At 49.1% G+C, this 14833-nt stretch overlaps 1 protein-coding gene across 4 annotated transcripts in view; it reads right to left on the minus strand.

The window, feature by feature from the left end:
• LOC128693460 (sodium/hydrogen exchanger 9B2-like) overlaps positions 1-12914 on the minus strand; it is a 107096-nt gene extending 94182 nt beyond the window's left edge. For 2 of the 4 annotated variants that reach the window (XM_070100809.1, XM_070100812.1), the window contains exons 1-2: positions 12841-12914; positions 2999-3201 (exon numbers count right to left, since the gene is read on the minus strand). In XM_070100809.1, the coding sequence (XP_069956910.1) occupies positions 2999-3131 (133 nt within the window). In that variant the 5' untranslated portion in view covers positions 3132-3201; positions 12841-12914. Of the gene's footprint in view, positions 1-2998; positions 3202-11230; positions 11381-12840 lie in introns of those variants that run through there. The other 2 variants (XM_070100811.1, XM_070100810.1) reach the window with 2 other exon arrangements.
• Positions 12915-14833: the final 1919 nt, after the last annotated feature.

A 14833-nucleotide genomic window follows, 5' to 3' on the forward strand; every position in this document is an offset into this window, starting at 1 on the left:
ATTTCAGGTTTTCTGCCTTTTACTTCTTTTATTTATTTTTCTAATACATTGGTTATCACTTGTAGGGTTGTCTTGCTACTGACGTTGTCACTAACACTGGTTGCTTTCTAGCTGATAAAACACGCCCTAAAAGCACTAAGATCCTCGGAGCCTGGCGCTTGTGACCCACTACACTGTGTGTGTGTGTGTGTGTGTGTGTGTAGTAAGATCACAGTAAACAGGTAATGTCATAATATTTAGAACAACCAGTGTAAAAAAATAGTTGAATTCCAAGAGCTAGATTTATTGATGTTTTATTTCTAATACCTAAAAATATAGATATAAACCTTTTCAAATTAAATTAAATAGTCTGGCTCATTCTGTAAATTTTACTGTTGAATTTGAACAAAATAACTCAGTACCATTTCTCGATGTTATAATTATTAAGGTGAACCATGACTTTAAATTTTAAATTTACAGAAAACCACCAAATAATTGTTGCTATATGCACTAATATTCTTCACGCCATAACAGAGCTAAACTTTCTATATTTTCATCAGTGTTTTTGAGAGCTTTGTAGCCCAGAGTTCATTGATGAAGAAATCTTGAAGATTGATGATATAGCTAATGATCTAACATACTCAAAGCACTTAATTGATAAATCTTAAAATTGCTATAAATACTTTCTACAATTTAAAAAAGGACAACTAGCCTTATTCAGTTAAAAATGTTAGTTCTCCCTTACCGATCGACACCATGCCCAGCCCTTCTAGGGTAGGGTAGGTGCCTGAGCCTGAGCCTTTAGCTCATAAGACTGTCATTCCCATTAGCCCCCTTGGGGCGGGGATGGCAGACCAGAGAGGCCTAGCTTGTGGCTAGGCCTGGGGACAGTTGGTCCCAAAGATGAGGAGGTGCTTGTGCCTCCTCCCATGGGAGACTTAGGTCTCAGACCCTCCCTAAAGAGGGAGCCAAGGCCGGGCCACCACTTGGACAAGGCCCGGGCCGGGAGAATACCGGCTAATCTTTAACTAACTAACTAACTCTCCCTTACCATGAAAATTTGCCGGATATACCTTTTATACTTAAGAATTTTAATATCAAAGTTGTATTTAAAAATCTTTTGATGAATAAAAAAAAGCCCCAAAAAATGCTGTGTGTGTCTACATTAAACTAAATTAAAAACTACAGGATTCCTTGTAAAAAATGTAATAATGTTTATTATAGTCAAACTGAGAAAAGTCTTGAACTTAGATTAAAACAACATAATTATAGCATTAGAAGTGGACAGGATTCTAATGATTTGTTTATTCATGTGATATATTTTAACCATCCAATTGATTTTTAAAAGGTTGAAAAAGTTGTATCAAGCAGGTCCATGGTTGATAGAAATACAGCAGAATCTATCAAATTTCATAAAAATAGTTTTGAAAATAATATGAATATTGCTTTTGGATTATGCAAATTGGACTCATTGATAATTAATCAAATTTGGGAAGAATTTAAGATACACTAGGCAAGTTAAATTTTTGAAGTTTGGGTGGAATATAAGCTGTGTGTGAAAGATCCTCGACTACCTATATCATCAGGTGTTGTAAGGTGACCCTGAGATGTAGTTTCGCCCTTATATGCTTTCCTATCTTTTATTTTTACAGTTCCTTCGTAATGTGAGAAATCATGAAAGCATTTGGAATTCTACTGTTTTTCACAGTGGCTGTTCTGCATATTATTTTTTTATTAACAGATCGGCTGATTCCCACCAAGGCAGAGTGGCCCGAAAAAGAAAAACTTGCATCATCATTCACTCCATCACTGTCTTGCCAGAGGCATGCTTACACTACAGTTATAAAACTGCAACATTAACACCCCTCCTTCAGAGTGCAGACACTGTACTTCCCATCTCCAGGACTCAAGTCCGACCTGCCGGTTTCCCTGAATCCCTTCATAAATGTTACTTTGCTCACACTCCAACAGCACGTCAAGGATTAAAAACCACTTGTCTCCATTCACTCCTATCAAATACGCTCATGCACGCTTGCTGGAAGTCCAAGCCCCTCGCACACAAATCCTCCTTTACCCCCTCCCTCCAACCCTTCCTAGGCCGACCACTACCCCGCCTTCCCTCTACAGATTTATACACACTCGAAGTCATTCTGTTTTAAAGAAAGGTATAAAATACCGACAATATGAAAGTTAAGACACATGTGCAACATCTGGATATCTTTATTGTAGTAGACGTTTCGCCATCCAGTGGCTTTATCAATACAGATTCTAGGACATAATAGGAAGACAGTAGAACTATATACAAAAAATGAGGTAATCAGTCCCTCGGCCTTGGAGTTAGTGTTCACAGCACGATGCTGTGAACACTAACTCCAAGGCCGAGGGACTGATTACCTCATTTTTTGTATATAGTTCTACTGTCTTCCTATTATGTCCTAGAATCTGTATTGATAAAGCCACTGGATGGCGAAACGTCTACTACAATAAAGATATCCAGATGTTGCACATGTGTCTTAACTTTCATTCTGTTTTGTTCCATTCTCTCTACATGTCCGAACCACCTCAACAACCCCTCCTCAGCCCTCTGGATAATAGTTTTGGTAATCCCACACCTCCTAATTTCCAAACTACGAATTCTCTGCATTATATTCACACCACACATTGCCCTCAGACATGACATCTCCACTGCCTCCAGCCTTCTCGTTGCAACATTCATCACCCATGCTTCACACCCATACAAGAGTGTTGGTACAACTATACTCTCATACATTTCCCTCTTTGCTTCCATGGACAAAGTTCTTTGTCTCCACAGACTCCTAAGTGCACCACTCACCCTTTTCCCGTCATCAATTCTGTGATTCACCTCATGTTTCGTAGACCCATCCGCTGACACGTCCACTCCTAAATATCTGAATACATTCACCTCCTCCATACTCTCTCCCTCCAATCTGTATATATATATATATATATATATATATATATATATATATATATATATATATATGCATTTATCACTAACTTGAGCTCACTGTCGACTGCACAATTGTGTGTGTTGCATCGTCTAGCTGTAGTTCAGTGTTGACTCTGACTTGCTGGTTGTCTGTAGTGTTGTCAGTAAACAATGGGTCTTGTGAACCAGAAAGATCCTCCATCTCACATGAGTTGTTGCTTCATGTACCACCTTTTGCCGGACTTTTCAGCTGTACCCTATATTAAAATCTTCTGAAAATACACCAGAGGTATAAAATTAGTACAAATCCTTAAGATGATAAGCAGATAAAGTCTTGTTTATGAATTATATTTTGTTCAGTGCTATAATTCGTACACATAAAGAATATTTTGAGAGGATTCAGATATACCTAATAAATTGAATTGTAGTTTAGAGAGTGAAGATTATAAAAGAAAAATGTAACAGCATTAAATGATTAGTAGAAGCATCAGGTAGTTTATTCAGGTATACACAAATACAGTTACATTAATTATCATACATAACAACATATGTGCAGAGAACCTGGGATAACACAAGTCAAAGTGACATATTTCCAGTGGGGTGACCTGTGATGCCTCCACCACACTCACTCACTCGCTTGCTCACTCTCTCAATCTCTAGCTCACTCACTAGCTCATTCACTCGCTCGCTCGCTCATTCACTCATTCCCTCGCTCGCTCACTCGCTCATTCACTCGCTCGCTCATTCACTCGCTCGCTCATTCACTCATTCACTCGCTCACTCGCTCATTCACTCGCTCACTCGCTCATTCACTCATTCCCTCACTCGCTCATTCACTCATTCCCTCACTCGCTCATTCACTCGCTCGCTCATTCACTCGCTCGCTCATTCACTCATTCCCTCGCTCGCTCATTCACTCATTCCCTCGCTCGCTCATTCACTCGCCTACTCATTCCCTTGCTCACTCACTCGCTCATTCACTCGCTCACTTGCTCATTCACTCGCACACTCGTTCGCTCATTCCCTCACTTGCTCACTCACTTATTCACTCGCTCGCTCATTCACTCATTCCCTCGCTCGCTCATTCACTCGCTTACTCATTCCCTTGCTCGCTCACTCGCTCACTCACTCGCTCATTCACTCGCTCATTCCCTCGCTCACTCGCTCGCTCATTCCCTCACTCGCTCATTCCCTCACTCGCTCACTCGCTTTTTCACTCGCTCGCTCATTCCCTCGCTCTCACTCGCTCACTCCCTCATTCACTCGCTCGCTCACTCCCTCATTCACTCGCTCGCTCACTCGCTCATTCACTCGCTCACTCACTCGCTCATTCACTCGCTCATTCACTCACCCGCTCACTCACTCGCTCATTCACCAGCTCACTAGCTCACTCGCTCATTCACTCCCTTACTCATTCCCTTGCTCACTCACTCGCTCATTCACTCTCATTCCCTCGCTCACTCGCTCGCTCATTCCCTCACTCGCTCACTCGCTTTTTCACTCGCTCGCTCATTCCCTCGCTCTCACTCGCTCACTCCCTCATTCACTCGCTCGCTCACTCGCTCATTCACTCGCTCGCTCACTAGCTCATTCACTCACCCGCTCACTCACTCGCTCATTCACTCGCTCACTAGCTCACTCGCTCATTCACTCGCTTACTCATTCCCTTGCTCACTCACTCGCTCACTCACTCGCTCATTCACTCGCTCATTCCCTCGCTCACTCGCTCGCTCATTCCCTCACTCGCTCATTCCCTCACTCGCTTTTCACTCGCTCGCTCATTCCCTCGCTCTCGCTCACTCCCTCCTTCATTCACTCGCTCGCTCACTCGCTCGCTCACTCGCTCATTCACTCGCTCATTCACTTACTCGCTCACTCACTCGCTCATTCACCCGCTCACTAGCTCACTCGCTCACTCGCTCATTCACTCATTCCCTCGCTCATTCGCTCACTCATTCACTCGCTCATTCACCCACTCGTTCATTCACTCACTCACTCGCTCATTCACCCGCTCACTAGCTCACTCGCTCACTCGCTCATTCACTCATTCCCTCGCTCATTCGCTCACTCATTCACTCGCTCATTCACCCACTCGTTCATTCACTCACTCACTCGCTCATTCACCCGCTCACTAGCTCACTCGCTCACTCGCTCATTCACTCATTCCCTCGCTCATTCGCTCACTCATTCACTCGCTCATTCACCCACTCGTTCATTCACTCGCTCACTCGCTCATTCACCCGCTCACTCGCTTATTCACTCATTCCCTCGTTCACTCATTCCCTCACTCGCTCACTCATTCCCTCACTCGCTCACTCACTCGCTCACTCACTAACCTTAGTATTTTTTCTACTCTAAATAATAACTTAACAATTTGTACAAGTTGGTTATTAATATCAGCTCTTCAAAGCTTGTTATTAAGGGACTCATAATTAAGGTAATTAACTCTATCCTCTGCTTCCTTGGATCACACATGATTACCTTCCATGCCCTTGGAGCTGTATATCCCTTGCGGGTTTACTCTCTTGCCATAAATTTAATACTGGTCTAAGTATTATTATAATCATTATCACATTTATGTGGTTGCGCTAAACCCATAGGAGAGAGGCAATCATGTGTGACCTTGGAAACGGGAAAAAGTAGCTCCAGTTTCATGGATCAAGAGCCTTTCGCCAGTATCAAGGTACCTTTCTTGAAAGGAGGTAATAATTATCAGAAAATTCTTTAGTTCTCCAATCAAGTATTTAGACACGAAGAATATGAACGTTCGTAGCTGAGTGAAAAAAAATATCATGAAGCATTCGTTGGTGCCCCAGTGCCCAGTGACCCCCTTGGTCACTGAAGTCCAGTGCCCAGTGACCCCCTTGGTCACTGAAGTCCAGTGCCCAGTGACCCCTTTGGTCACTGAAGTCCAGTGCCCAGAGACCCCTTTGGTCACTGAAGTCCAGTGCCCAGAGGCCCCTTTGGTCACTGAAGTCCAGTGCCCAGGTACCCCTTTGGTCACTGACCAGTGCCCAGAGACCCCCTTGGTCACTGAAGTCCAGTGCCCAGGGACCCCTTTGGTCACTGAAGTCCAGTGCCCAGAGACCCCCTTGGTCACTGAAGTCCAGTGCCCAGAGGCCCCTTTGGTCACTGAAGTCCAGTGCCCAGGGACCCCTTTGGTCACTGAAGTCCAGTGCCCAGAGACCCCCTTGGTCACTGAAGTCCAGTGCCCAGGGACCCCTTTGGTCACTGAAGTCCAGTGCCCAGAGGCCCCTTTGGTCACTGAAGTCCAGTGCCCAGAGACCCCCTTGGTCACTGAAGTCCAGTGCCCAGGGACCCCTTTGGTCACTGAAGTCCAGTGCCCAGAGGCCCCTTTGGTCACTGAAGTCCAGTGCCCAGAGACCCCCTTGGTCACTGAAGTCCAGTGCCCAGGGACCCCTTTGGTCACTGAAGTCCAGTGCCCAGAGACCCCTTTGGTCACTGAAGTTCAGTGCCCAGAGACCCCCTTGGTCACTGAAGTCCAGTGCCCAGAGACCCCTTTGGTCACTGAAGTCCAGTGCCCAGAGACCCCTTTGGTCACTGAAGTTCAGTGCCCAGAGACCCCCTTGGTCACTGAAGTCCAGTGCCCAGAGACCCCTTTGGTCACTGAAGTCCAGTGCCCAGAGACCCCTTTGGTCACTGAAGTCCAGTGCCCAGAGGCCCCTTTGGTCACTGAAGTACAGTGCCCAGAGACCCCCATGGTCACTGAAGTCCAGTGCCCAGAGACCCCCATGGTCACTGAAGTCCAGTGCCCAGAGACCCCTTTGGTCACTGAAGTCCAGTGCCCAGAGACCCCTTTGGTCACTGAAGTCCAGTGCCCAGAGACCCCTTTGGTCACTGAAGTCCAGTGCCCAGAGACCCCTTTGGTCACTGAAGTCCAGTGCCCAGAGACCCCTATGGTCACTGAAGTCCAGTGCCCAGAGACCCCCTTGGTCACTGAAGTCCAGTGCCCAGAGACCCCCTTGGTCACTGAAGTCCAGTGCCCAGTGACCCCCTTGGTCACTGAAGTCCAGTGCCCAGTGACCCCCTTGGTCACTGAAGTCCAGTGCCCAGAGACCCCTTTGGTCACTGAAGTCCAGTGCCCAGAGGCCCCTTTGGTCACTGAAGTACAGTGCCCAGAGACCCCCATGGTCACTGAAGTCCAGTGCCCAGAGACCCCCATGGTCACTGAAGTCCAGTGCCCAGAGACCCATTTGGTCACTGAAGTCCAGTGCCCAGAGACCCCTTTGGTCACTGAAGTCCAGTGCCCAGAGACCCCTTTGGTCACTGAAGTCCAGTGCCCAGATACCCCCTTGGTCACTGAAGTCCAGTGCCCAGAGACCCCTTTGGTCACTGAAGTCCAGTGCCCAGATACCCCCTTGGTCACTGAAGTCCAGTGCCCAGAGACCCCTTCCTCACTGAAGTCCAGTGCCCAGTGACTTCCTTGGTCACTGAAGTCCAGTGCCCAGTGACCCCCTTGGTCACTGAAGTCCAGTGCCCAGTGACCCCCTTGGTCACTGAAGTCCAGTGCCCAGAGACCCTTTGGTCACTGAAGTCCAGTGCCCAGAGACCCCTTTGGTCACTGAAGTCCAGTGCCCAGAGACCCCCTTGGTCACTGAAGTCCAGTGCCCAGAGACCCCCTTGGACACTGAAGTACAGTGCCCAGAGACCCCCTTGGTCACTGAAGTCCAGTGCCCAGAGACCCCCTTGGTCACTGAAGTCCAGTGCCCAGAGACCCCCTTGGTCACTGAAGTCCAGTGCCCAGAGACCCCCTTGGTCACTGAAGTACAGTGCCCAGAGACCCCCTTGGTCACTGAAGTACAGTGCCCAGAGACCCCCTTGGTCACTGAAGTACAGTGCCCAGAGACCCCCTTGGTCACTGAAGTCCAGTGCCCAGAGACCCCCTTGGTCACTGAAGTCCAGTGCTCAGAGACCCCCTTGGTCACTGAAGTCCAGTGCTCAGAGACCCCTTCCTCACTGAAGTCGTCCCCAGAGACCCCTTCCTCACTGAAGTCGTGCCCAGAGACCCCTTCCTCACAGAAGTCGTGCCCAGAGACCCCTTCCTCACTGAAGTCCAGTGCCCAGAGACCCCTTCCTCACTGAAGTCCAGTGCCCAGAGACTCCTTCCTCACTGAAGTCCAGTGACCAGAGACCCCTTCCTCACTGAAGTCCAGTGCCCAGAGACCCCTTCCTCACTGAAGTCCAGTGCCCAGAGACCCCTTCCTCACTGAAGTCCAGTGCCCAGAGACCCCTTCCTCACTGAAGTCCAGTGCCCAGAGACCCCTTCCTCACTGAAGTCCAGTGCCCAGAGACCCCTTCCTCACTGAAGTCCAGTTCCCAGAGACCCCTTCCTCACTGAAGTCCAGTGCCCAGAGACCCCTTCCTCACTGAAGTCCAGTGCCCAGAGACTCCTTCCTCACTGAAGTCCAGTGCCCAGAGACCCCTTCCTCACTGAAGTCCAGTGCCCAGAGACCCCTTCCTCACTGAAGTCCAGTGCCCAGAGACCCCTTCCTCACTGAAGTCCAGTGCCCAGAGACCCCTTCCTCACTGAAGTCCAGTGCCCAGAGACCCCTTCCTCACTGAAGTCCAGTGCCCAGAGACCCCTTCCTCACTGAAGTCCAGTGCCCAGAGACCCCTTCCTCACTGAAGTCCAGTGCCCAGAGACCCCTTCCTCACTGAAGTCCAGTGCCCAGAGACCCCTTCCTCACTGAAGTCCAGTGCCCAGAGACCCCTTCCTCACTGAAGTCCAGTGCCCAGAGACCCCTTCCTCACTGAAGTCCAGTGCCCAGAGACCCCTTCCTCACAGAAGTCGTGCCCAGAGACCCCTTCCTCACTGAAGTCCAGTGCCCAGAGACCCCTTCCTCACTGAAGTCCAGTGCCCAGAGACCCCTTCCTCACTGAAGTCCAGTGCCCAGAGACCCCTTCCTCACTGAAGTCCAGTGCCCAGAGACCCCTTCCTCACTGAAGTCCAGTGCCCAGAGACCCCTTCCTCACTGAAGTCCAGTGCCCAGAGACTCCTTCCTCACAGAAGTCGTGCCCAGAGACCCCTTCCTCACTGAAGTCCAGTGCCCAGAGACCCCTTCCTCACTGAAGTCCAGTGCCCAGAGACCCCTTCCTCACTGAAGTCCAGTGCCCAGAGACCCCTTCCTCACTGAAGTCCAGTGCCCAGAGACTCCTTCCTCACAGAAGTCGTGCCCAGAGACCCCTTCCTCACTGAAGTCCAGTGCCCAGAGACCCCTTCCTCACTGAAGTCCAGTGCCCAGAGACCCCTTCCTCACTGAAGTCCAGTGCCCAGAGACTCCTTCCTCACAGAAGTCGTGCCCAGAGACCCCTTCCTCACTGAAGTCCAGTGCCCAGAGACCCCTTCCTCACTGAAGTCCAGTGCCCAGAGACCCCTTCCTCACTGAAGTCCAGTGCCCAGAGACCCCTTCCTCACTGAAGTCCAGTGCCCAGAGACTCCTTCCTCACTGAAGTCCAGTGCCCAGAGACCCCTTCCTCACTGAAGTCCAGTGCCCAGAGACCCCTTCCTCACTGAAGTCCAGTGCCCAGAGACCCCTTCCTCACTGAAGTCCAGTGCCCAGAGACCCCTTCCTCACTGAAGTCCAGTGCCCAGAGACCCCTTCCTCACTGAAGTCCAGTGCCCAGAGACCCCTTCCTCACTGAAGTCCAGTGCCCAGAGACCCCTTCCTCACTGAAGTCCAGTGCCCAGAGACCCCTTCCTCACTGAAGTCCAGTGCCCAGAGACCCCTTCCTCACTGAAGTCGAGTGCCCAGAGACCCCTTCCTCACTGAAGTCCAGTTCCCAGAGACCCCTTCCTCACTGAAGTCCAGTTCCCAGAGACCCCTTCCTCACTGAAGTCCAGTGCCCAGAGACCCCTTCCTCACTGAAGTCCAGTGCCCAGAGACCCCTTCCTCACTGAAGTCCAGTGCCCAGAGACCCCTTCCTCACTGAAGTCCAGTGCCCAGAGACCCCTTCCTCACTGAAGTCCAGTGCCCAGAGACCCCTTCCTCACTGAAGTCCAGTGCCCAGAGACCCCTTCCTCACTGAAGTCCAGTGCCCAGAGACCCCTTCCTCACTGAAGTCCAGTGCCCAGAGACCCCTTCCTCACTGAAGTCCAGTGCCCAGAGACTCCTTCCTCACAGAAGTCGTGCCCAGAGACCCCTTCCTCACTGAAGTCCAGTGCCCAGAGACCCCTTCCTCACTGAAGTCCAGTGCCCAGAGACTCCTTCTTCACAGAAGTCGTGCCCAGAGACCCCTTCCTCACTGAAGTCCAGTGCCCAGAGACTCCTTCCTCACTGAAGTAGATATAATGGAAGAAAGACGTATACCAGTAGGCTACACCAGGGTTATATTAAGGACTGCAAATGCTGAAGCTTCAGGTCCAGCGCCTCAGTAGGACCATAAAATCACAAACCTTTTTTTCAGAGACATTTTGAAGCATGTCAAAAGAGAAATATAAATCTAAAAGCAAATCAATAAAAAAATATTACGAATATACCAAGTGGAGAATGTGTTTATTCCTCCATAAGGAAGATTAAAGTCAATACTATGAGAAATTTTTCACATTGTGGCACTGAAGCTTGAGAGGAATTATGTGGGTTAATTTTAAGATAAGATAAGATTTCGTTCGGATTTTTAACCCTGGAGGGTTAGCCACCCAGGATAACCCAAGAAAGTCAGTGCGTCATCGAGGACTGTAACTTATTTCCATTGGGGTCCTTAATCTTGTCCCACAGGATGCGACCCAAACCAGTCGACTAACACCCAGGTACCTATTTGCTGCTAGGTGAACAGGACAACAGGTGTAAGGAAACGTGTCGAAATGTTTCCACCCGCCGGGAATCGAACCCGGGCTCTCCGTGTGTGAAGCGGGAGCTTTAGCCACCAGGCCACCGAGTACAACCTTGAGTTAACCTTCCCCCATATAACTGGGAGAACTCTATCACATCAGAAACTCTTATTCACTTATATAAATGTATTTTGGGAACGTGTGGGACTTTACCAACAATTGTACGGTTGTATATAGTATATTGATCATTTTGTTATACACTGTAATGCTACAAATTTGTACAACTATATTGCTTAGTAATTGAAATGTTTAAATTTTATTGTTTAAAATACTCATTTATACTTCATGTTATAAATTGTTTATTGTAATTTTTACCACTGAATCTATCATTGCTTACTTAAAAACCTTATTTATGTGACCTAGCTACAAGTAATTTATTACGTGTCAATAACTATACATAACAATGGTTCAATTACACCGTGAAGAACATAAGTGAAGAACATATGACTTACTAAGCAAGGTACTGGTGATGTATCCTCAAACCTCGCTACCAGGACGACGCCACAAGTAATGGACAATACCAGTTATGTAGATAATTGCAAATTTTTTCAGCTTGAAAAAAAAAATAGCATCAGATATCAACTCAATACCAACCCCGTCACTGTCAGTACTACCAGCCCCGTCACTGTCAGTACTACCAGCCCCGTCACTGTCAGTACTACCAGCCCCGTCACTGTCAGTACTACCAGCCCCGTCACTGTCAGTACTACCACCCCGTCACTGTCAGTACTACCACCCCGTCACTGTCAGTACTACCACCCCGTCACTGTCAGTACTACCACCCCGTCACTGTCAGTACTCCCACCCCCGTCACTGTCAGTACTACCACCCCGTCACTGTCAGTACTACCACCCCGTCACTGTCAGTACTACCACCCCGTCACTGTCAGTACTACCACCCCGTCACTGTCAGTACTACCACCCCGTCACTGTCAGTACTACCAGCCCCGTCACTGTCAGTACTACCAGCCCCGTCACTGTCAGTACTACCAGCCCCGTCACTGTCAGTACTACCACCCCATCACTGTCAGTACTACCACCCCGTCACTGTCAGTACTACCACCCCGTCACTGTCAGTACTACCACCCCGTCACTGTCAGTACTACCACCCCGTCACTGTCAGTACTACCACCCCGTCACTGTCAGTACTACCAGCCCCGTCACTGTCAGTACTACCAGCCCCGTCACTGTCAGTACTACCACCCCGTCACTGTCAGTACTACCAGCCCCGTCACTGTCAGTACTACCACCCCGTCACTGTCAGTACTACCAGCCCCGTCACTGTCAGTACTACCAGCCCCGTCACTGTCAGTACTACCAACCCCGTCACTGTCAGTACTACCACCCCGTCACTGTCAGTACTACCAGCCCCGTCACTGTCAGTACTACCAGCCCCGTCACTGTCAGTACTACCACCCCGTCACTGTCAGTACTACCAGCCCCGTCACTGTCAGTACTACCACCCCGTCACTGTCAGTACTACCACCCCGTCACTGTCAGTACTACCACCCCGTCACTGTCAGTACTACCACCCCGTCACTGTCAGTACTACCACCCCGTCACTGTCAGTACTACCAGCCCCGTCACTGTCAGTACTAAAAGCCCCGTCACTGTCAGTACTACCACCCCGTCACTGTCAGTACTACCAGCCCCGTCACTGTCAGTACTACCAGCCCCGTCACTGTCAGTACTACCACCCCGTCACTGTCAGTACTACCACCCCGTCACTGTCAGTACTACCACCCCGTCACTGTCAGTACTACCACCCCGTCACTGTCAGTACTACCACCCCGTCACTGTCAGTACTACCACCCCGTCACTGTCAGTACTACCACCCCGTCACTGTCAGTACTACCAGCCCCGTCACTGTCAGTACTACCACCCCGTCACTGTCAGTACTACCACCCCGTCACTGTCAGTACTACCAGCCCCGTCACTGTCAGTACTACCACCCCGTCACTGTCAGTACTACCACCCCGTCACTGTCAGTACTACCAGCCCCGTCACTGTCAGTACTACCACCCCGTCACTGTCAGTACTGACCCACTTGTAGATGTCCTCACCTCGGCCACGCTGTGAGCGAGTGAATGAACCATCCACGTCAACACGATGCTTGCACTGAACTGAGGTGTTGGTGAGAGAGTACTAACTAGTGTTTGCCCTTAACACGGCCCCACACACACACACACACACACACACACACACACACACACACACACACACACACACACACACACACACACACACACACACACACTCACACACACTTGATAAAGCACGTCAAGAAACTAGAGAAAGTACAAAGGTTTGCGACAAGGTTAGTTCCAGAGCTAAGGGGAATGTCCTATGAAGAAAGATTAAGGGAAATCGGCCTTACGACACTGGAGGACAGGAGGGTCAGGGGAGACATGATAACGACATATAAAATACTGCGTGGAATAGACAAGGTGGACAAAGACAGGATGTTCCAGGGAGGGGACACAGAAACAAGAGGCCACAATTGGAAGTTGAAGACACAAATGAGTCAGAGAGATAGTAGGAAGTATTTCTTCAGTCATAGAGTTGTAAGGCAGTGGAATAGCCTAGAAAATGACGTAGTGGAGGCAGGAACCATACACAGTTTTAAGACGAGGTTTGATAAAGCTCATGGAGCGGGGAGAGAGAGGGCCTAGTAGCAACCGGTGAAGAGGCGGGGCCAGGAGCTAGGACTCGACCCCTGCAACCACAAATAGGTGAGTACACAGGAGCTAGGACTCGACCCCTGCAACCACAAATAGGTGAGTACACACACACACACACACACACACACACACACACACACACACAGGAGCTAGGACTCGACCCCTGCAACCACAAATAGGTGAGTACACACACACACACACACACACACACACACACACACACACACACACACACACACACACACACACAGGGAAATCGGCCTGACGACACTGGAGGACAGGAGGGTCAGGGGAGACATGATAACGACATATAAAATACTGCGTGGAATAGACAAGGTGGACAAAGACAGGATGTTCCAGGGAGGGGACACAGAAACAAGAGGCCACAATTGGAAGTTGAAGACACAAATGAGTCAGAGAGATAGTAGGAAGTATTTCTTCAGTCATAGAGTTGTAAGGCAGTGCAATAGCCTAGAAAATGACGTAGTGGAGGCAGGAACCATACACAGTTTTAAGACGAGGTTTGATAAAGCTCATGGAGCGGGGGGAGAGAGGGCCCAGTAGCAACCGGTGAAGAGGCGGGGCCAGGAGCTAAGACTCGACCCCTGCAACCACAAATAGGTGAGTACACGTCAGACCCATATCAGAGTATGCAGCATCAGTCTGGAACCCACACCTGGTCAAGCACGTCAAAAAATTAGAGAAAGTACAAAGGTTTGGAACAAGACTAGTCCTGGAGCTAAGGGACATGTCCTACGAGGAGAGGTTAAGGGAACTCGACCTGACGACACTGGAAGACAGGAGGGACAGGGGAGACATGATAACGACATATAAAATTCTGAGAAGAATTAACAAGGTGGACAGAGATAGTATGTTCTAGAGATGGGACACAGCATCAAGGGGTTACAGTTTGAAGTTGAAGACTCGGGTGAGTCACAGGGATGTTAGAGAGCATTTCTTCAGTCATAGAGTTGTCAGGAAGTGGAACAATCTGGAAAGTGATGTAGTGGAGGCAGGAACCATACATAGGTTTAAGAAGAGTTACGATAAGGTTCATTAAGCAGGGAGATAGTGGACCTAGTAGAGACCAGTGAAGAGGCGTGGCCAGGAGCTATGAATGGAAATAAGTCACTCTGACTTTTTTGGGTTATCCTAGGTTCTCTACACATATACTGCTATGTATGATAATTCTATTTGTGTATACCTGAATAAACTTACTTAATAGACTCCTGCAACCACATTTAGATGAATTAGGTGAGTACACACACATACACTGGCATGTATACCATGTACGGTAATGGAGAAGATAATGTTCCTGGAGAGAGAGACACTACACTGTTCCTGGAGAGAGTTCCGGGGGTCAACGCCCCCGCGG

This window comes from Cherax quadricarinatus, chromosome 74 (assembly GCF_038502225.1).
Source record: "Cherax quadricarinatus isolate ZL_2023a chromosome 74, ASM3850222v1, whole genome shotgun sequence".
Lineage (NCBI taxonomy): Eukaryota > Metazoa > Arthropoda > Malacostraca > Decapoda > Parastacidae > Cherax > Cherax quadricarinatus.